Source organism: Salvelinus sp. IW2-2015, linkage group LG4p, assembly GCF_002910315.2.
Source record: "Salvelinus sp. IW2-2015 linkage group LG4p, ASM291031v2, whole genome shotgun sequence".
NCBI classification, from domain to species: domain Eukaryota; kingdom Metazoa; phylum Chordata; class Actinopteri; order Salmoniformes; family Salmonidae; genus Salvelinus; species Salvelinus sp. IW2-2015.
In genome coordinates this window covers 1,785,949-1,806,467 of record NC_036841.1, presented here as the reverse complement: position 1 = coordinate 1,806,467, position 20,519 = coordinate 1,785,949, and the positions used below count along the sequence as shown (strand labels likewise).

Here is a 20,519-nt window from a genome sequence, read left to right as displayed (position 1 = left end):
GGAGCACCAATTGGTTCACTGTAGTGTAGAAGAGAAAGTTGTCGGCAGCTTTTTTTTACTGCTTCACAGTCACAATAATCATGAGTTAGTCTAAGACAAAGGTTTTCTTAATGTAGGATCAACTGGATTAGCCTGTAATGCAATTACAAAGCAATTCCATACTAATTTGCTATGTAATATCTAGTGTGATTACAGTGTTATTACACAAGTCCCTAATACTCCACTAGGGTGTTTTTGTGTGAAATGGTACAGACATTGACTTCACAAACCTAATTTGTGAAGGCTGATGTACAAGGATGAAATAATGGGTTATAATATGGCCATATGATCATAACTCATTATAAATTGTTGCAGACACATAAACATGATATGCCCTACACATGAGCAGCAAACCAAGAACAAGTATTATCCTAGATCTGTTGTCATCTGATCATAYTAGGCCTACTAATATCACTGATACAATAAGTTAGCGGTTTTCGTTTTCGTTTATATATATTCTTTTCTACTTTTACCCCTTTTTCTCCCCAATTTTGTGATATTCAATTGGTACTTACAGTCTTGTCCCATCGCTGAAACTCCCCTACAGACTCGGGATGGCGAAGGTCGAGAGCCATGCATCCTCCTGAACACGACCCTGCTAAGCCGCACTGCTTCTTCACACACTGCTTGCTTAACCCGGAAGCCAACCGCACCAATGTGTCGGAGGAAACACAGTCCAACTGGCAACCGAAGTAAGCTTGCAGGAGTCGTTAGAGCATGATGGGACAAGGAAATCCCAACTGGCCAAACCCTCCCTAACTTGGATGATGCTGGGCCAATTGTGTCACCTCATGGGTTTCCCGGTCACAGACAGCTGTGATACAGCCTGGGATCCAACCCGGGTCTGTAGTGACGCCTCAAGCACTGCGATGCAGGGCCTTAGAACGCTGCTCGACTTGGGAGGCGGCTGTTGTCCTTTTCTTCGGGGTGTTAACATAAAACAGTAGGACTCACAAATGTTCAATCTATAATAGCCTAGTTATTACCATATGCATAATTTGTTATATATTCCAATAATGTATCTGTCTGTGTCTGAAACTAAATTGCACTAATTGAAACCAACTACAGGGATGTTCATGGACATGTTTACTAAATGTATCCCTGAATTGAATCACATCATCATGGTTTTTGCCCTTATCATGACTCCAATTGCATCACATTGGGGACAAGCAGTAAGCCCTCTTCCATCCCCTTGGGTTCTCTAAAGATACATTATGCTGAGCAATGTTGGGGAAACGTTGTAAAAAAAAAACTGTGTCTGTAGATTCAAGTACTTGTTGTGTTATGGTCATGCCATTTTATTTATCCATAATAAAATATTTAGTCGGCTGATCAGTAACTGTATTGTCACCACCCCTTGAGGTTTTGGTAGGTTTGCTGCTCCATGCGTTTAGATCAGAGCAATGACTGTATATGAATAGGTCAGAGGGAGTTTACAGCGATAGGGCGGAACTGGCTGAATTGGAAGAGGACGGGAGAGAATCCCAACATAAACACAGTGAAATATTGAACATATTTCTACTCTCACTCAAAGAAAAGGCCTCTCCACTCTTCCGACGGTATCAAGGGTGCGGTCGCTTTCAGTTTGGGTGTTTTCGTGGTGTTCCCTGAGCTTCCCTCACATTTCCCCGCCGTATTTTTCACGGAGGGAGGTGGTGGAACGCACGGCCGCCATCTTTGGGATCTGCCTGTAGTACGGGAATCGGGAATCTGGGCCTCAGTTAGTCCAAGGGTGGAGATTTTAGACAACTCTACACAGCCAATCTAAAGCAACAAATCGGTTGACAACTTTGAAAAACATCAGAAATCAGTGCAAGGAAAATATAATACAGGAAAAACCAAATCCAGTACTCTTCCTGTCCAAAATTGGTTGAACCACACGACATTATCTGCTCCGCTCAAACCATCCAGGCCTGTCGGAAGGGTGAGTTTAAACTGGCTAGGAATAACTAATAATAGATAGCCTCATATGTTTTAACGCCTTAAAATGTAAATGGTACGATGTTAAACAATGCTTGTAACGAAGCCCAAAAATGTACTAATACCTACAACACTTGTCATATCACCATGTATTGCTTGCACACACATAAGATACTAAGTTGGCTTCCATGGCTAGCTAGTAACATCAAGTTAGCTGCCTCAAGTTCTCGGCTGCTGAGCCAGCCGTAACATGATTTCACATCGACCACACTACTCGAACGGGGTGTAGGTAACTAGCTACCGGTAACTTCGAATTTGTTTACATTAGTAAACTAACCAACTAGCTAGCTGGCTACCTAACTCAAGTTGACTGCCTTGTCTAGTACAGTAGTAAATGTTTTGTCGATTTGATTTTGGGGAGTTAAGATCTTTGAGCGATGTCCTGGCTATAGCTAGCTAGGTACTGTTATGTGTTAGCYATGCCACTACTAGCCTTGGCTAGGCAGCTTGCCAGCGAGCAACCTATATGGTTATGGAGTCAAGGGACATTTCCCAATGATGAWTTTGCCTTGAACGTGATTCGTCACGTGACAATCTTGCTACTGTACTATCACATTAMCTAGGGTACATATGAGGTGTATGTTGCATCTGTTTCAAAGATCAGATGGTAAACAATAGTCTGTTTTGTTTTTATGTTATCTCTTTCTTTGATCCACACTGGGTTTGTTTACAAATGCGGGGTGTTCCAGTCGTTGTGCATCATTAATATGAACAGAACACTTCTARATGCGTTTGAATAAGCCTACAATTGATTATTTTGAAGAATAAGACGGCATTTGGCAACAGCTTGCATTACCATCCAGCTGCTATTAGCGTAGTTTAGACCTCTCTATGATTGGATTTGTTAGCTATGTGACATTCATATGCCCCAAGCCATTAACGTTGGCCTAAAAGTGCTCCATAAATGATGGAAGGCACGATAAATGGGATGTCCTCCTGGCATATTAATTCATAATTGTAATTTTCCTGTTTCAGCTGTGTGTGTGTGTGTGTGTGTGTTTTGGTCAATGAAAATTAAATAAAATGGTTGCTACTTCACCTTGTGAACTGAAACGAGTAGGCTATGTGTTTATACTCATTTCATTTGTTTATGGGTGTCTATTACATAATCATTAAAACAAAGGGGTCAGGTCAATTTAGTTTTCAATTCAGGAAGTAAATKTAATATTGCTAATGGTTTTCTACTGTGAGGATTTATAAATTCATGAATTGCATTTCAATTCACTTCAAAAACGGTATAATGCGTACTGCAGAGAGACGCACATATTATCCACACCTTTGCATTGTCAATACCTGAGATGATTGATTAGCCTATCACAGACCACATTACACTTACACAGATAAYACRATACAGTTGTTTTCCCCTATAAGAGCTCCAAAGAAAAAACGTTGCTAGGCCTGTATAAGCTATGATAGAAGAGTCTTAATGCCCGAAAAAGTCCCAGCAGTGCCTATAGCTGAGCAAACAGGAAATGCAGTGCAGTGACAGCATGCAGAGGGAATTCCATCCCTCCAGCTTTGTTGTCCTGTCCGGCTGCATTCTTGCTCCCTCTGTGTGTGTGTGTGGAGGGTGTCAGTGGCACGCCGAAGTGTTTCATTAAAGGTATCAGTTACCATCGCTGTCACTGCTCTCACGTGCCTCCTGCTGTTCAAAACGTCATCATCATGAGAGAGAGGCTACAACAACAAGGCTCATTCATAAACAACAATGGCAATAAAGAGCCACAGTCGCATGCCGTTAATGAGACTTTATTTCAGGGCTGTGGCTGCGTCTGTGCAGCAGGGTAGTGAGTGAGTCGTCCAGTGTTGCGGGACAAAAGATGTCTGCCTGCTGTGCCTGAGGGACTGGGGTCTGGCTGTGCAGTTCCTCCCAAGCCGAGAGGGAGAGGAACAGTCTTGTGACTCTGGCGTCAGAGAGGGAGAGTGTTGCTCAGTGTGCAGCTGATCATCTGAGCTGGCTGGGCACTGTCAACTTTCTTCAGATAACTAGCTAGCTATCAATAATTACATCATGTTTAAGAGCCAGCAATAAATTGCATGTTTATTGAGGCATACAGTCGGTGACATGTTGGGTTACTCATGAAAATATTTTGGAATTAGCCACCCCCCCCAAAAAAAAAATAATAATTAGGCACTAGTCAATTTTCAGGTGTTGTCGAGGAGTGGCTATGTTACTACCACATGTTGGTCTTCCTCAGGCAATGTTAGATTAGGCCTAGTAAAAAACRGTTCAGCTTTTTTATTTGAGAATTGAAAATACCCCCTAAATATGTATTTGAGTCAATTGACTGAGGAAGTGTATCTGTATTGACCTGTACAGGTCTAACAACTAGCTAGTTTTATGTWATGGATGGTATGGTGCATAGCTCGTGTCATCTCTTCCTTAGTTATCTACTGTGTTGTAATGTTGTTGTTTTTTTGTGTGAGGTTATCAGCTGCAATGCTATTTTCTTTGTCTGTGTGCATACCAAAATAGTGGAGCAAGAGGGTGTTGGGGGAGAGGAGGAGAGTCACTGTCTATCAGCCCGGACACAGCACACTGGCTTTCTTACAGTAGTTGCTGTTTCTATGGAAACAGGAGACTGTGATCTCTTCCTACTTCGTTCGCCAGAATGGACCGAGAGCTATAACTGGCCACTCTCCAGAGCTCAGCCTTACATCACTGGCCAGTGTGCCCAACCCTCRCTCTTATTATTAGGCTCTCCTGTGACATCCAGGGACGCTCAGAGGGCCGTGATCCTAGAGTAATGGGCWTACTAGTTTCTTTCTCATTGTCTGCCTAAAGCAGTCCGTGGCGTGCATCATATCCGAGGGAGAGAGCACTGGACTGAGTAAAAAAGTTGAAAGCAGAGCACTGGTGTTTTTTCTTCTTCAATCCATTAATGACACAACTGAATTCTTACACCTGATAAACCTTTGAGMCACACTGCACACAACTCTTGTTTCCGTGTGTCTTGGTTCTACTCTACTACGGGTGTTGTCTGTCACTCTGCACTTCCTCTACCTCATACTCAGCATGATACCTTGCTGTTCTGGTGGTAACAAAGCAAGGAGAAAAATAATAATGACATTAACCATGTTTCCATCACAGTTTTTATGCGAGTAAAGTCATACCATATAAACATTTTTTTTTACGATAGCTGTCATGGAAACAGGAAGTTTTGGTACAATTTTACAAATGCAGACGGATAATTTGTTCTTTCGACATGGTGGGATCTGTTTGTGTTGGTGAAATTGATTATGCGAGAAATGGCGGTGGAAAGGCCTTTTATGCGCAAATATTGATATAATAACCATCATAGCGAAGTAAACTTTGAGTCACTTGATGATATGGTGTGTGGGCCTCCCACTACGACTCGGGAAAGCATGCAGTTTATTAGGCTACAGACGGTAACGGTGCGTGGGTAAAATCACTGGGGAAGCCAAGCCCCCACYCTCAAAAAAGCAATATTACAACCTATGTGWTGTGATAATTGCGTKGTTTGCTCTATAACCTGTTAATTCATATGCCTTGTGACCGATATATAAGCCTAAAGGCAAAGACAATAAGAGGACACAGTGGCAGAGTAAATTCRACCACACCTTTGTTTTATCACAAAACCGGATAGTAACCTCTGTCCMGTGAAGTCCACAAAGCATATTATATGTACAGTAACAGACAGTTACATGACCTACAGCATGGTTAAGAAAGTTAATGTTTCCAACATTTTTGGACCACTAAGAGTTACCGCAAGTCGCAAAGAAAACAGGAGCTGCCTCCACTATTCCAGCACCATTTCAACTTCAAYATTTTATCAGCATTAAATCACCTATGCTTCGTCTAATACAGTGACAATTAAAAGATACCAAAAACGATTTAGTCCAATCAACGTAAGCTAAATATGACGTGGCTGTCCATGGTTCTGATTTCTGTGTGTGTGTATTTGTGTGTGTGTGTGTGCAAGTAGAAAAACATGTTGACTCACCCTACTTTTTTGTTTGTTTTTAACCATTATTTAACTAGGCAAGTCAGTTAAGAACAAATTCTTATTTTCAATGACTGCYTTGTTCAGGGGCAGAACAACAGATATTTACCTTSTCAGCTCGGGAATTCGATCTTGCAACCTTTTGGTTACTAGTCCAATGCTCTAAATCCGAGTTTAACACCTCTGAAATTCTCTCGATTWCCAAAGCCAAACATTTTGAATTGCTTGCGGTTAAATTGAAAGTATATAAGGACTCCCACATCACTGTAGTTAGCTGCTACAGACCGCCCAGGGTTCCATTTTAACTCCAGTGTTGTTCTCATAAATTTGTATTAATGATTTGGGAAATGGGATGCAACCAGCGAAGTTACATATATATGCAGATGATACAGTCATATATTCAGATACAGTCATGGTTCAGGCTGTTGAAGAGCTCCAGACTGCTTTTCAATCAACGCAGGCCTCCCTTTATGGTCTCAAACTGGTCTTGAATGTACAAAAAACTAAATTCATGACCTTTACCAGAGCTAGAACTCGGCCAGGGAAGTTTAGCATTGTCACATCTGGTGGCTTATCCATTGAMAAAGTGTCATCCTACAAATACCTAGGTATTTKGTTGGATGACAAGTTGTCCTTTAAAGTTCATGTGGATAATCTTGTGACAAAGCTTAAATTGAAATTGGGTTTTTATTTTTGTAATAAGRCTCGCTTCCCGCTTATGGCTAGAAAGAAGCTTGTTCAGGCCACTTTTCTCTCTGTAATTGATTATGGTGACTTGTTGTATATGCATGCAGCCTCCTCCGTCTTACAGAGACTGGACTCTGTTTATCACCCACCATTGCACTTTGTACCAAATTTTAGGTTGGACCTCCTTTATATGCTCAGAAAGCTACATTTGTATGTGTTCATCTACAAAGCCCTTTTGAAACTCCCTCTTTACCTCTGTAGTCTGGTCTCCTTCACCACCAGCAGTTACCATACCCGGTCTGCTAGGTGGTTGCTACTTAAAGTCCCCAGGACATTTACAGTATTAGGCAAGACTGCCTTCTCTTCTTGTGCACCWGAGGCATGGAATAGTCTACAATCCATGCTTCATCTAGATATGTTWRTGCCACTGAATKAATWRAAAATATTGATGGGAGACTCTGTTACTGAGGAGTGTAAATRCTTTTTTTTTTAGGCTGGATCATGTTGTATGTTTTAATGATGTAATGTATTGATTGTTGCTGCCTTCTTGGCCAGGTCTACCTTAAAAATAATCTCTCGGTCTCAATGGGCTTTTCCTGGTTAAATAAAGGTTAAATCTTTTTCTTTCTTTTTTTACATTCAATTTTTMTTTGGTACAGGAAAACTTAAGCGATAAAGTACATTTTGTGAACACTACGTCATCACGCAGATTTTTATCGTCAACAAGAGCAGTGCCTCTTTAGTTATAATGGCAACATGGCCCGAACCTGACTTTGCAGGAAAGTGTTGAAAGGAGGCTTATTCCGAGTTCATGGATGCCCCATCCCCCATGTAGGCTTTTCACCGTTAGATAATCACATTAGAAGTCCTATTCACTCTCCCTATCCAGGCTGTTGTATCTTCTATGTCCCGGAGAATCAATTTCACCATTCGCCCCCTCTCAATATCAGAACTTGATTGATTTTGGGTTCCATGTGGMTCAGTTGGTAGAGCATGGCGCTTGCAATGCCAGGGTTGTGGGTTTGATTCCTACGGGTCAGCAGTACAAAAAAAGTATGAAAAATGTAAGCACTCACTACTGGAAATCRCTCTAAATAAGTGCGTCTGCTAAATGACTAAGATGTAAAAAAAGAAATATTATTAATGTGCTATTGTGCTAGTTCTCACTCTCTCTCCTCTCCATCCCCAAGGTGTGTACACATATGAGGCCGCTGTCCTGCAGATGAGCTGTCGGTGGGGGCTGTCGCGTCGCTGTCGCATATCCAGATAATCCCTGGCCGCGGCGGTGGCAGCACTGGCACGTCCCCCCCTTAGCATGCCCAACACCAGTCGGGCGGGGAGCCTGAAGGACCCCGACGTTGCTGAGCTCTTCTTCAAGGAGGACCCTGAGAAACTCTTCTCAGACCTGCGAGAGATTGGACATGGCAGCTTCGGTGCCGTCTATTTTGTGAGTACTTGGACCCACCACTCTGTGCTCAGTAACATAGCTGGACTTCCATTCAGAACTGTTTAAGATATAGGGCAAGGTGTTGACTTTTTGTTTTTCTTCAGGCACGAGATGTGCGGACCACTGAGGTGGTGGCCATCAAGAAGATGTCTTACAGTGGAAAACAATCCAACGAGGTAAGAGACAGATTGTGCATCAAATGCCATTGATGTTACACCAATTACCTTTCATAATTCTAGTTCTGTTAGTAAGCATCTCTCACTAATTTGCAAATATAAATATTTTTTTCTGAAAAGCTCAAAAATATGYAAATCAGATAATTGTCAGCACAGAGGACAAACAATGTTATCTATTAATCCCATGATAATTTATTTAATCAGTGGTGTGATGAAACATCATGTGTTCTCCAGGAAACAATTGCTTCATGTTATAAACGTTACCCAACTTCAATGAGTTGACACAGTAGAGGCCTGTTGCTGAAGTTGTTTGCTGTCTCAATATTGGTTTACTTTGAAAAGGCTAAATGCTTCAAGATCCTGTCCTCAGTGGGTTCGGAGCATTGGACCTACAGTTTCTGTAAGGTTTGGTCTCCAAAGGGATTTGTTGTGTTTCTCAGCAGTTTTGAATTARAACATCTTGCTGGAGATAAGCTTATTTGCTTTAAGTAGTGGAACTGCCATTCAATGGCCTATTCCCTAGGGTTCAGTCTAAAAACAGTTGATAATCAGATTTGAATCTGGCAAAATGACTGGATTGGGTAATTCATTAACCCAAAGAGTGGAAATCAAAGGAAAGTAACTAAAGTTCCATGTAGAACACCTAATAGTTCCAGCCTGCATCTCTGTCCTTATTGTTTAAAGGGGCAATCTGCAGTTGCTACATCCATTTTTGGACTTATACATGAATGATATACTTGATTCTTGAAGAATATAACTGTAAATAAATAAATGCCATATGAGCTTAGTTCAACAGTATTACCCCATCGGAACCCAAAATATAAGCTTGTTTTATTCCAGTATATGTAAACATTGTAAATGTAAGCAAACACTGTATAGCCTCAAAACACGCTTAAAACTATAATTGTGATATCGTGGATGGTTAGTCTATAAATTTGAGTGGTTACATTTCTCCAGGCACATCCCTCAGCTTTTACCAAAACAAGATGCTGGGAGATTGGTCCTTTTAAAGCTTGTTATGCAAACATGATGTAATTGTTCCACTCTTTTACCTTACAGAAATGGCAAGACATAATCAAGGAGGTGAAGTTTCTGCAGAGAATACAGCACCCAAACAGCATAGAGTATAAAGGATGCTATCTGCGAGAGCACACTGCCTGGGTAAGAGTGTTTTCTGAATGGAAAATAATGCTATGATAATGTGGTGAATACTCTGAAACGGTACATTTATTTAGCCCAGTATAACACACTCTCTTTCTGTCTCTAGCTGGTGATGGAGTACTGTCTAGGCTCTGCCTCCGATGTCCTGGAAGGTAAGATGGCAGTTTTGAGATTATAAGACTAGTTCTTCTTTGTGGTTTYCCCCATGATTTGCAGCACTTTCATCCTCTCTCTCTCTCTACATCCTCTGCAGTTCACAAGAAACCCCTACAAGAAATGGAAATAGCAGCGATTACCCACGGTGCTCTACAGGGGCTAGCTTACCTTCATTCCCACAACCTGATTCACCGGTGAGTAATGCTAGTAGCTGTATGTGTGGACGTGCTAGACTGACTTCTTTGTGCCCTAAGGGAGGGAGTGTGCCTGTACCAGTGGAACAAAGCTGTAATGACATCATCTCTCTCCTCTGTCTGTCTGACAGAGATATCAAGGCAGGGAACGTCTTGCTGACAGAGCCTGGCCAGGTGAAACTTGCAGATTTTGGTTCTGCCTCCATTGTCTCGCCAGCCAACTCTTTTGTGGGGACGCCATATTGGTAAGTTTCAAAATTCCAATGTACGAGACAAAATAGATGGTGTTTGAAATATGGGGAAGAATTTAGAAATGGGGTACCATCTACAGTCTCATTCAATATTTTCCATCAAATCAAAAGCAGTGTACCGGTCATTAAAATGGGGATGTTTCCTCAGGATGGCCCCAGAGGTAATCCTGGCTATGGACGAAGGTCAGTACGATGGGAAGATCGACATCTGGTCTCTGGGAATAACCTGCATTGAATTAGGTAAACTCTCTAGTCCATGTACTCAACTCTAGACTAGCTCTCCTGTTGTTTTAATGCTCTCCTTTATTCATTCCATATCTTAAACCAATATCTGGCCAGAGAAGAATGTAGACTATTTGTTTTTCATCTTCATACTGGTTTGAATAATACAGTGCCTTCAGAAAGTATTCAGACCCCTTGACTTTTTCCACATTTTGTTTCGTTACAGCCTTATTCTAAAATGGATAAAAAAGTGAAAACAGGTTATTAGAATTTCAAATGTATTACWTTTTTTTTTAAACATACCTTATTTACATAATTATTCAGACCCTTTGCTATGAGACTCAATTGGGCTCAGGTGCATCCTGTTTCCATTGATCACTTTATTGGAGTCTACCCATGGCTAAATTCAAATGATCAGACATGATCTTGAAAGGCACACACCTGTCTATATAAGGTCCCACAGTTGACAGTGCATGTCAGACAAAAACCAAGCCAGGAATTGTCCGTAGAGATCTGTCGAGGCACAGATCTGGGAAAAAGTATCAAAACATTTCTGCAGCATTGAAGGTCCCCAAGAACACAGTGGCTTAAGTCATTCTTAAATGGAAGAAGTTTGTAACCACCAAGACTCATCCTAGAGCTGGCCATCCGGCCAAACTGAGCAATCAGGGGAGAAGGGCCTTGGTCAGGAGGTGACCAAGAACCCAATGGTCACTCTGACAGAGCTCTAGAGTTCCTCTGTGGAGATGGGAGAAACTTCTAGAAGGACAACCATCTCTGCAGCACTCCACCAATCAGGCCTTTATGGTAGAGTGGCCAGACGGAAGCCACTCCTCAGTAAAAGGCACATGATAGCCCGCTTGGAGTTTGCCAAAAGGCACCTAAAAACTCTCAGACCATGGTCTGATGAAACACATATTGAACTCTTTGGCCTGAATGCCAAGCGTCACGTCTGGAGGAAACTTGGCAGCATCATGCTGTGGGGATGTTTTTCAGTGGTAAGTACTGGGAGACTAGTCAGGATCGAGGGAAAGATGATCGGAGCAAAGTACAGAGAGATTCTTGATGAAAACCTGCTCCAGAGCTCTCAGGACCTCAGACTGGGGCGACGGTTCACCTTCCAACAGGACAACGACCCTAAGCACGCAGCCAAGACAACGCAGGAGTGGCTTCAGGACAAGTCTCTGAATATCCTTGAGTGGCGCAGCTAGAGGCAGGACTTTAACCCGATCAAACATTTCTGGAGAGACCTGAAAATAGCTGTGCAGCCACGGTCCCCATCCAACCTGACAGAGCTTGAGAGGAAATGCAGAGAAGAATGGGAGAAACTTGCCAAAGTTTTTTTTTTTGGTTTCTAAAAACGTATCATTTGTCATTATGGGGTATTGTGTGTAGATTGATGAGGAGGGAAAAAACCAATTGAATACATTTTAGAATAAGGCTGTAACTTAACAAAATGTTGAAAAAGTCAAGGGGTCTGAATACTTTCCGAAGACACTGTAAATCTTTTGTCTGTCTTACTATTACTTTAATATGACATCTATCTGTATTCCTCCTTGTTATGTTTTACTTTTAGTGGATCTTGGTAAGCTATTGTTTTCTCTAATCTCTTTGTTTCTAGCTGAGAGAAAACCTCCACTGTTCAATATGAATGCGATGAGTGCCTTATATCACATAGCGCAGAATGAAAGCCCCACACTGCAGTCAAGTGAATGGTACGTCATGTAGCTTCATCAGAGTTGACCTATTCTTTAGGAGAAGGCATTTGTCCGCTTTTAAAGTGTGTCACGGTGGGAACGAAACTAACTCTTCCTTCTTGTCCCCGTCTCTCAATTCAGGACGGATTACTTCCGAAACTTTGTAGATTCTTGCCTTCAGAAATTCCCCCAAGACAGGCCCAACTCGGAGGTACTGTTAAAGGTAAGATCTCTCAGATATCTTATTTATGATTATCATGATCTACCAATGCCAAAATGTATAGATAGATATCTAGCTAGCTCTGTTGACTTGATTTTGATGTATGTTAAATAAATAAATGAACGTGAATCATACCCACCCTCAACTCAAAAGAAAATGATTGGCCCCTCTGCCTCCCTCTCTTTCTCAGCATGCGTTTGTGCAGCGGGAGCGGCCYGACTCTGTCCTGATGGACCTGATCCTGAGGACCAAGGTTGCGGTGCGGGAGCTGGACAACCTGCAGTACCGCAAGATGAAGAAGATCCTCTTCCAGGAGGCTCACAACGGCCCTGCAGCCGAGGCACAGGACGGAGATGAGGAGGTAGGTCACCCAATCTGGCTCTGCTCTCCTGTGGATCTTAGTTTGAGATTAGCATGGTTTATACCCGAACCATTGTAGTCTTTGAAAACACCCTAAGTAGGCTAGAAATCRTTTTTTATTTGTAAATGCGCATTTCCCACACTCAATGTACATGAGGTAGAAAACAGCACACAAACAACATTCAGCAAGAAGTAGAAAAAACGGATCACAATACATCAAATCATTACCTACTAATACAACATATAGACTTGAAGCAGATTTAGTTGTGTTTTAAACAAGGAAATAGTTTAATAGTAGTTTCTCTAAATGCACTCATATATTTAGGTTAAGGGAGGCCTGGTGGGGGAGGCCTGGTTCTCTCAACATTCAGTTGTTCCTGTTTATCCTCTGCTCATAACCTGCTATAGTTGACACACTGTGATTCAAAAAGTATTTCACTCACCTGTGTCTTGCTGTTRTTATGGCATTGTCCCCAGGAACCGGAGCAGAGTGGCAGGACAGGCACAGTGAGCAGCGTTGGCAGTAACCAGTCTATCCCCAGTATGTCGATCAGCGCCAGCTCCCAGAGCAGCTCTGTCAACAGCCTGACCGACGCCGGAGATGACAAGAGCGAACTGGACATGATGGAGGGAGACCACACAGTCATGTCCAACAGCTCCGTCATTCACCTCAAACCGGTGGGTAGAGATGATCTAGGACCTGGACCCGCAGAATAACTGGACACTGCCTTAATTATAGTGACATGATTTGGTGAAATGCACAACATAGTGATTATAGTGTTTCCTAGTGCCTTTCACAGATTATTTTGAAGCAATTTTTTTTCTGCTGTTGATGTACTGCATTGTATTGGTTTCCTCAGGAGGAGGAGACGACTTATCGTGAAGAGTCGGAACCTAACAGCCGGCCGCTCACTGAGCCCCAGTCTCCCTCTGCACACACTCCACGGCCAAAACACCACCGCAACCGCGAGCACTTTGCCACAATACGCACAGCCTCCCTGGTAAGAGCACATGAGCCCATAGAAATACAATGTACTGTAGTTAACATGATTTAAAATTGACCCTTAAGGCCCAGTGCAGTCAAAAATGTGATTTTCCTGTGTGTTATATACATTTCCACACTGAGGTTGAAATATACTGTGAAATTGGGATAATGATTATCATGCCCTTTTAGCTGTTTGAAAAGACTGCCAGAAATTTCAGCCTGTTTTGGTGGGACAGAGTTTTGGCCTGCCTGGTGGTAACCAGGCGGTAAATTAGTTAATGGACAAATAAGAAAGAGAGTTTCAAACCTCTGCCATTAACAGCCAGTATTCAGTTTCCCACCCCCCACTCAGACCCACTCAGTGTGTCAAATCGGGAGGCCTGTTGTCCGTACCTCTGACAGTTCTTATGTGGGTGCCACAGGGTTCAATTCTCGGGCCGACTCTTTTCTCTGTATATAGCAATGATGTCACTCTTGCTGCTGGTGATTTTCTGATCCACCTCTACAGACACACACATTCTGTATACATCTGGCCCTTCTTTGGACACTGTGTTAACAAACCTCCAAACGAGCTTCAATACCATACAACACTCCTTCCGTGGCCTCCAACTGCTCTTAAATGCTAGTAAAACTAAATTCATGCTCTTCAACCGATCGCTGCCCGCACCCGCCCGACTAGCATCACTACTCTGGACGGTTCTGACTTAGAATATGTGGACAACTACAAATACCTAGGCTAGACTGTAAACACTCCTTCCAGATTCATATTAAGCATCTCCAATCCAAAATTAAATCTAGAATCGGCTTCCTATTTCGCAACAAAGCCTCCTTCACTCATGCTGCCAACATACCCTCGTAAAACTGACTATCCTACCATCCTTGACTTCGGCGATGTCATTTACAAAATAGCCTCCAACACTCTACTCAGCAAATTGGATGAGTCTATCACAGTGCCATCCGTTTTGTCACCAAAGCCCTATATATTACCCACCACTGCGACCTGTATGCTCTCGTTGGCTGGCCCTCGCTACATATTCGTCGCCAGACCCACTGGCTCCAAGTCATCTATAAGTCTTTGCTAGGTAAAGCCCCGCCTTATCTCAGCTCACTGGTCACCATAGCAATACCCACCCGTAGCACGCGCTTCAGCAGGTATATGTCACTGGTCATCCCCAAAGCCAACACCCCCTTTGGCCGCCTTTCTTTCCAGTCAGAGATGCTGCCAATGACTGGAACGAATTGCAAAAATCACTGAAGCTAGAGTCTTATATCTCCCTCACTAACTTTAAGCATCAGCTGTCAGAGCAGATTACTGATCACTGCACTTGTACACAGCCCATCTGTAAATAGCCCACCCAACTACACCATCCCCATATTGTTATTTTGTTTCTCTTTTGTACTACAGTATCTCTACTTGCGCATCATCATCTGCACATCTATCACTCCAGTGTTAATGCTAAATTGTAATTATTTCACCACTATGGCCTTTTTATTGCCTTACCTGCCTAATCTTACTACATTTGCACACACTGTATATAGATTATATTGTGTTATTGACTGTACGTTTGTTTATCCCACGTGTAACTCTGTGTTGTTTTTGTCGCACTGCTTTGCTTTATCTTGGCCAGGTCGCAGTTGTAAATGAGAACTTGTTCTCAACTGGCCTACCTGGTTAAATAAAGGTGAAATACCAAAAAGAGAAGACCACTCTCAGACAGTCCTAGCTACATTTTCCTTGATAAATTACTCTTTGCTAAGAAGGTTTTGGTTTGTTTTAAATTAAAATGCTCAAAAAGAATCTCAGTAAGGTACTGTTACCCAGAAATGATTTGATATTGAGATAAAAACAGTTGCATTGGGCCTTTAAGTGTCTGCTCCTGYAGGAGAGTATAAGCTGAGTCCAGAGTTCTATGATAAGCCTTATGTTTTCCCCAGGTGACCCGTCAGATGAAGGAGCACGAGCAGGACAGTGAGCTGAGAGAGCAGATGTCAGGGTATAAGAGGATGAGGAGGCAGCACCAGAAGCAGCTGATGGCCCTGGAGAACAAGGTGAAGGCTGAGATGGACGAACACCGGCTCCGTCTGGACAAAGAGCTGGAGAACCAGAGGAACAGCTTTGCCCAGGAGATGGAGAAACTCATTAAGAAGCACCAGGCCGCCATGGAGAAAGATGTACAGTCGTTTTCTCACGTACTCCATACTTACTCCATCATTCATACTCTGTCTAGATTCTACTGCTGTTCCCTAGGTCGCTGTTAAGAGTTATTGTTTTAAATTAMGTTTTTAGGGGCGTTTTCAAATGTTTATTTTGTGTGTGTCTGCAGGCAAAGACCTTTACTAATGATGAGAAGAAGTTCCAGCAGCATATCCAGAGCCAGCAGAAGAAAGAGCTCAACAGCTTCCTAGAATCCCAGAAACGAGAGTACAAACTCCGCAAGGAGCAGCTCAAAGAGGTAGAGAATCACATGCAGTCATACAGATGAATAGTCTCATTTTAAGGCTACACACACAGTATATAAGGCTTCAAACATTGCTATATCATTTGAAGAAAAAACACATGACATGCACAAATGTTTGCCTACATGATACTCTCAGCATGTCAGACAAATCTTTACAGAAAATGTGCAAATATGGACAGCAAGCTCCTATTTATAATTTCTTAAAGTGCCACTGATCTGGTTAAAGGTTGAGGGATGGGGCTGGAGAAAGTGTAACCACACTCAAAWTCATAGACAGAGCTATGGATGCAAGGACTGACCATCCATGATATCAAAATTATAATTTTAACCATGTTCTGAGGTTATACAGTTTTGAGGTTATTACATTTACTTCGTTTACAAACATTGGTAAAAAGCTTATATTTTGGCTTTTGATGGGGTACAACAGTTGAACTAAGCTCATGAGGCATTTATAAGTTATAATGTTCAAGAATGAATGGGTTTATATAATTCATTTAGAAGTCTAAAAATKGATGTAGTAACTGCAGATTTCCCCTTTAATCTCTGTCCTTGTTCTTCCCCCAGGAGTTGAATGAGAACCAGTCGACCCCTAAGAAGGAGAAGCAAGAGTGGCTGTCCAAGCAGAAGGAGAACTTCCAGCACTTCCAGGCTGAGGAGGAGGCCAACCTGCTGAGGAGACAGAGACACTACCTGGAGCTGGAGTGTCGACGCTTCAAGAGGAGGATCCTTATCGCTCGCCACAACGTGGAGCAGGACCTAGTGAGAGAGGTCAGCCGTAATTACTCCGCTCTCCTCATTCGTACAGTCCCTTGTTCCTCTCACTCTCCTCAAAGAGGGTCCCCTTGCCTGCTCTCGGTCTTCGTTTTGTAACCATGGCTCAGCTGTGGGTTCTGCTCATTTTCCTACTTCCATATGTTTTGTAACCATACCTTTACCCTGTGTGATCTCATTCTCTGGTTGTCATACGGCCCTTTCTCTTGTAGAATGCAGTTTAACCTGTATGGTTGTTCCTCCCTACCTGTCTGTGTGTAGGAGCTGAATAAGCGTCAGACGCAGAAGGACCTGGAGCATGCCATGCTGCTGCGGCACCATGAGTCCATGCAGGAGCTGGAGTTCCGCCAGGTCAACRCCATCCAGAAGATGAGGGCTGAGCTGATCCGCCTGCAGCACCAGACAGAACTCACCAACCAGCAGGAGTACAACAAGAGGAGGGAGAGAGAGCTCCGACGCAAACACGTCATGGAGGTCCGACAGCAGCCCAAGAGCCTCAAGGTGAACACACATATACCAACACACACAATTCCCATAAACTGTTGTTGTTTTGTGTCACCGTTAATGGCCTTTATGTAGGGACCTGACCCCTCAATGTTCTGTTTGTCCTCCCTCCTCTGTCCCAGTCCAAAGAGCTCCAGACCTGAACCCTCACTGTTCTGTTTGTCCTCCTCCCACTATCCAAGTCCAAAGAGCTCCAGACCTGACCCCTCACTGTTCTTTTGTCCTCTCTTCCTCCTCCCACTATCCAAGTCCAAAGAGCTCCAGACCTGACCCCTCACTGTTCTGTTTGTCCTCCTCCCACTATCCAAGTCCAAAGAGCTCCAGACCTGACCCCTCACTGTTCTTTTGTCCTCTCTTCCTCTATCCAAGTCCAAAGAGCTCCAGACCTGACCCCTCACTGTTCTTTTGTCCTCTCTTCCTCCTCCCTCTATCCCAGTCCAAAGAGCTCCATACCTGACCCCTCACTGTTCTGTTTGTCCTCTCTTCCTCCCTCCTCTGTCCCAGTCCAAAGAGCTCCAGATTAAGAAACAGTTCCAAGACACATGTAAGATCCAGACCAGACAGTACAAGGCCTTGAGAAACCACCTACTGGAGAGCACACCAAAGTCTGACCACAAGGCTGTCCTGAAGCGTCTAAAGGAGGAGCAGACCCGCAAGCTGGCCATCCTTGCTGAGCAGTACGACCACTCTATCAACGAGATGCTCTCCACACAGGCTGTGAGTCACACAGAGATTTTAAAAACACTGCAGGAGAGGGGATGAGTTTCTAAAAAGCTGACTACTGATGATAGGCATTTTGGCAATGAGTTGGATGAACTCGTGGATAACATTTTTATCTCTCTGCGTGCAGTTTGAAGGAAGTTGCTAACTAGTACGCTAGCAGATACCCATAGACTTCCGGTCATTGTGCTAATGCTAGCTAGCATTGGCTTGCGGAACTACCTCTAACTTCCTTCATACTGGACACAGAGACATAAAAATGGTACCCATGAGTTCATCTGACTCTGGGGAMGTAGATGAATCCCTGCACAACTTCTATTTGTGCCTCTACCGGATGGAATGGCAGCGCTCAATGCATTGGCACTTACAAATGTAGATCCTTCAAACACCCCCAACAGGGAAACAGATCCCAATCAAAGGTATTATTACATGCTCCACTAAGGCAGTTATTTATCTTATAACTTGTCTTTGTGGTAAAAATTATGTGGGCAAGGGCCTCCTGGGTGGCGCAGTGGTCTGAGGCACTGCATCGTAGTGCTAGCTGTGCCACCAGAGACTCTGGGTTCGAGCCCAGGCTCTGTCGCAGCCGGCCGCGACCGGGAGGCCCATGGGGCGGYGCACAATTGGCCCAGCGTCGTCYGGGTTAGGGAGGGTTTGGCCGGCAGGGATATCCTTGTCTCATCGCACTAGCGACTCCTGTGGCGGGCCGGGCGCAGTGCACGCTGACCAGGTTGCCAGGTGTACAGTGTTTCCTCCGACACATTGGTGCGGCTGGCTTCCGGGTTGGATGCGCGCACTGTGTTAAGAAGCAGTGCGGCTTGGTTGGGTTGTGTTTCGGAGGATGCATGGCTCTCGACCTTCGCCTCTCCCGAGTCCATGCGGGAGTTGTAGCGATGAGACAAGACAATAACTACCAGCAGTTGGATACCATGAAAAAGGGGGTAAAATATATATATATTTTTAAAAATAAACAATTGATGTGGGCAAAACARAGCGCAAATTAAAAGTACGAATCTTGGAGCATTGTAGCACTATTAGCTGCAAAAACTCAACCTACCCAGTTGTGGYCCACTTTTTGGAAGCGAACCACTCAATTTCGTCCCTACGTTAAATCGGCATTGAACACGTCACCCTCCCTAGGAGAGGGGGTGACCTCGACGATTTATTGTTAAAACGAGAAGCTGCCTGAATCTTTAATTTAAAGACCCTTGGTCCCTTCGGTCTCAACGTAGACTATGATCTGAAGCCATTCTTGTGATTTTGCAATTCTTTGTAAATGTTTGTAGGCCTTTGTAGCCAAATCGTGTCTATGATCGTATGCTATTATTTGTTTTTTATATGTTCTATTTATATCTGTAAATGAACCAATGATATCAAGCCACACGGGGGGGGGGGGGGGGGATGATTAACAAAATGGTGTGACGGGTTTGGCAATCGATCACCGTATGAGATGAGGGTTTCATTGGCATTTAGTGCTTTCCGGGATCCTTGGGACATCCTACCCAAACTTTTACCTTAACCATTTCAAATATCAACTCCAATGGGGTAGGAACATCCCAAGGATCACAGATAGCAAGGACCTTTCAATTGGCCTGACATGAACAATTGGCCCGAAAAAGCTATTGACCTGAACAAGGGCTAGGTCCCAATAATCAGAACATACCGCTCCTTTTTCTCCCTGGCCACTATTCATAAAATACTTGGTGGGTATAAGCATTATACTGGTAAATTAAGCTATTGAATCTTTTGACCTCTGTGGTTACAAATGAAAGGAAACAAGAGGTGGAAGTTTTGGGCGAGTATTGGGACCACTCACAAGCCCTATGTACTGTTACACAATGAGACCCATGCTTGCTTTTTGGAAGGACAGTTGGGTATGATCCAGAGGCAGATATGGGAGAATTGTAATGGGGGATTAGAGTCTGCACCATTTAAAACAAATTCTCCTACGTCTCAAAAAATAACAAATCTTCCCAGCATCTTTGTGCCCTGAAATCAACACGTTTTTGGCTGCAACAATTGCAGGATCACATTCAACAAGACCAAAGAGAATAGTTACTGTTCTGGTGGATGTGAATGTAGAGGGTGGAATAGGAGAAAACATACCAGAGGTACAGACTCACTGCAATGGAAGGCTTCATGAGGGGGGCAATGACTAACAAAGTGTGTGACAGTATAAGGAAAATGACAGTGTAGGCTATGCATGCACAGGAAGCAGTAAGTCAATGTAACACAAACCAAGCTCACTTTTCATCAGTTAACTTTTACAGACCCTCAATACCAATCTCACGTTGTTTTAATTTTGGTTAGTGTGTCAAGTTAAATAATGTTAGTCTTGAGATTATTGTTATTTTCTTTTTCAGAATGCAAGTTTATGTTTAAAAAATTTTAATCTCTTAAATTGTATACTATACACACAATATGAACATTTCACCCACTTCAATGAAAAGAGGATACACTTTCCTAAGATATCTGCATCTCTAGGTCTTTTTAAGCTCGTGGCCTTTCCATATATATGTTTTTTA

At 43.2% G+C, this 20,519-nt stretch overlaps 1 protein-coding gene across 2 annotated transcripts; it reads left to right on the top strand.

Moving 5' to 3' along the window:
* Positions 1–1,433: 1,433 nt before the first annotated feature.
* Positions 1,434–18,051, top strand: taok1a (TAO kinase 1a). Of its 2 annotated transcripts, none has more exons than XM_070437137.1 (18): positions 1,434–1,963; positions 7,862–8,118; positions 8,223–8,294; positions 9,354–9,455; positions 9,562–9,607; positions 9,709–9,805; positions 9,937–10,050; positions 10,205–10,296; positions 11,900–11,993; positions 12,117–12,198; positions 12,386–12,556; positions 13,033–13,233; positions 13,416–13,556; positions 15,476–15,712; positions 15,865–15,993; positions 16,564–16,767; positions 17,032–17,271; positions 17,397–17,772. In XM_070437137.1, exons 2-18 carry the CDS (start codon positions 7,987–7,989, stop codon positions 17,415–17,417), a joined length of 2,175 nt encoding a protein of 724 aa, XP_070293238.1. In that variant the 5' UTR covers positions 1,434–1,963; positions 7,862–7,986; the 3' UTR covers positions 17,418–17,772. The 2 variants fall into 2 exon arrangements, with proteins under 2 accessions (XP_070293238.1, XP_023835656.2); XM_023979888.2 differs by lacking the exon at positions 17,397–17,772 and adding an exon at positions 17,779–18,051 and having other exon boundaries at positions 1,437–1,963.
* The last annotated feature ends 2,468 nt before the right edge of the window (positions 18,052–20,519 follow it).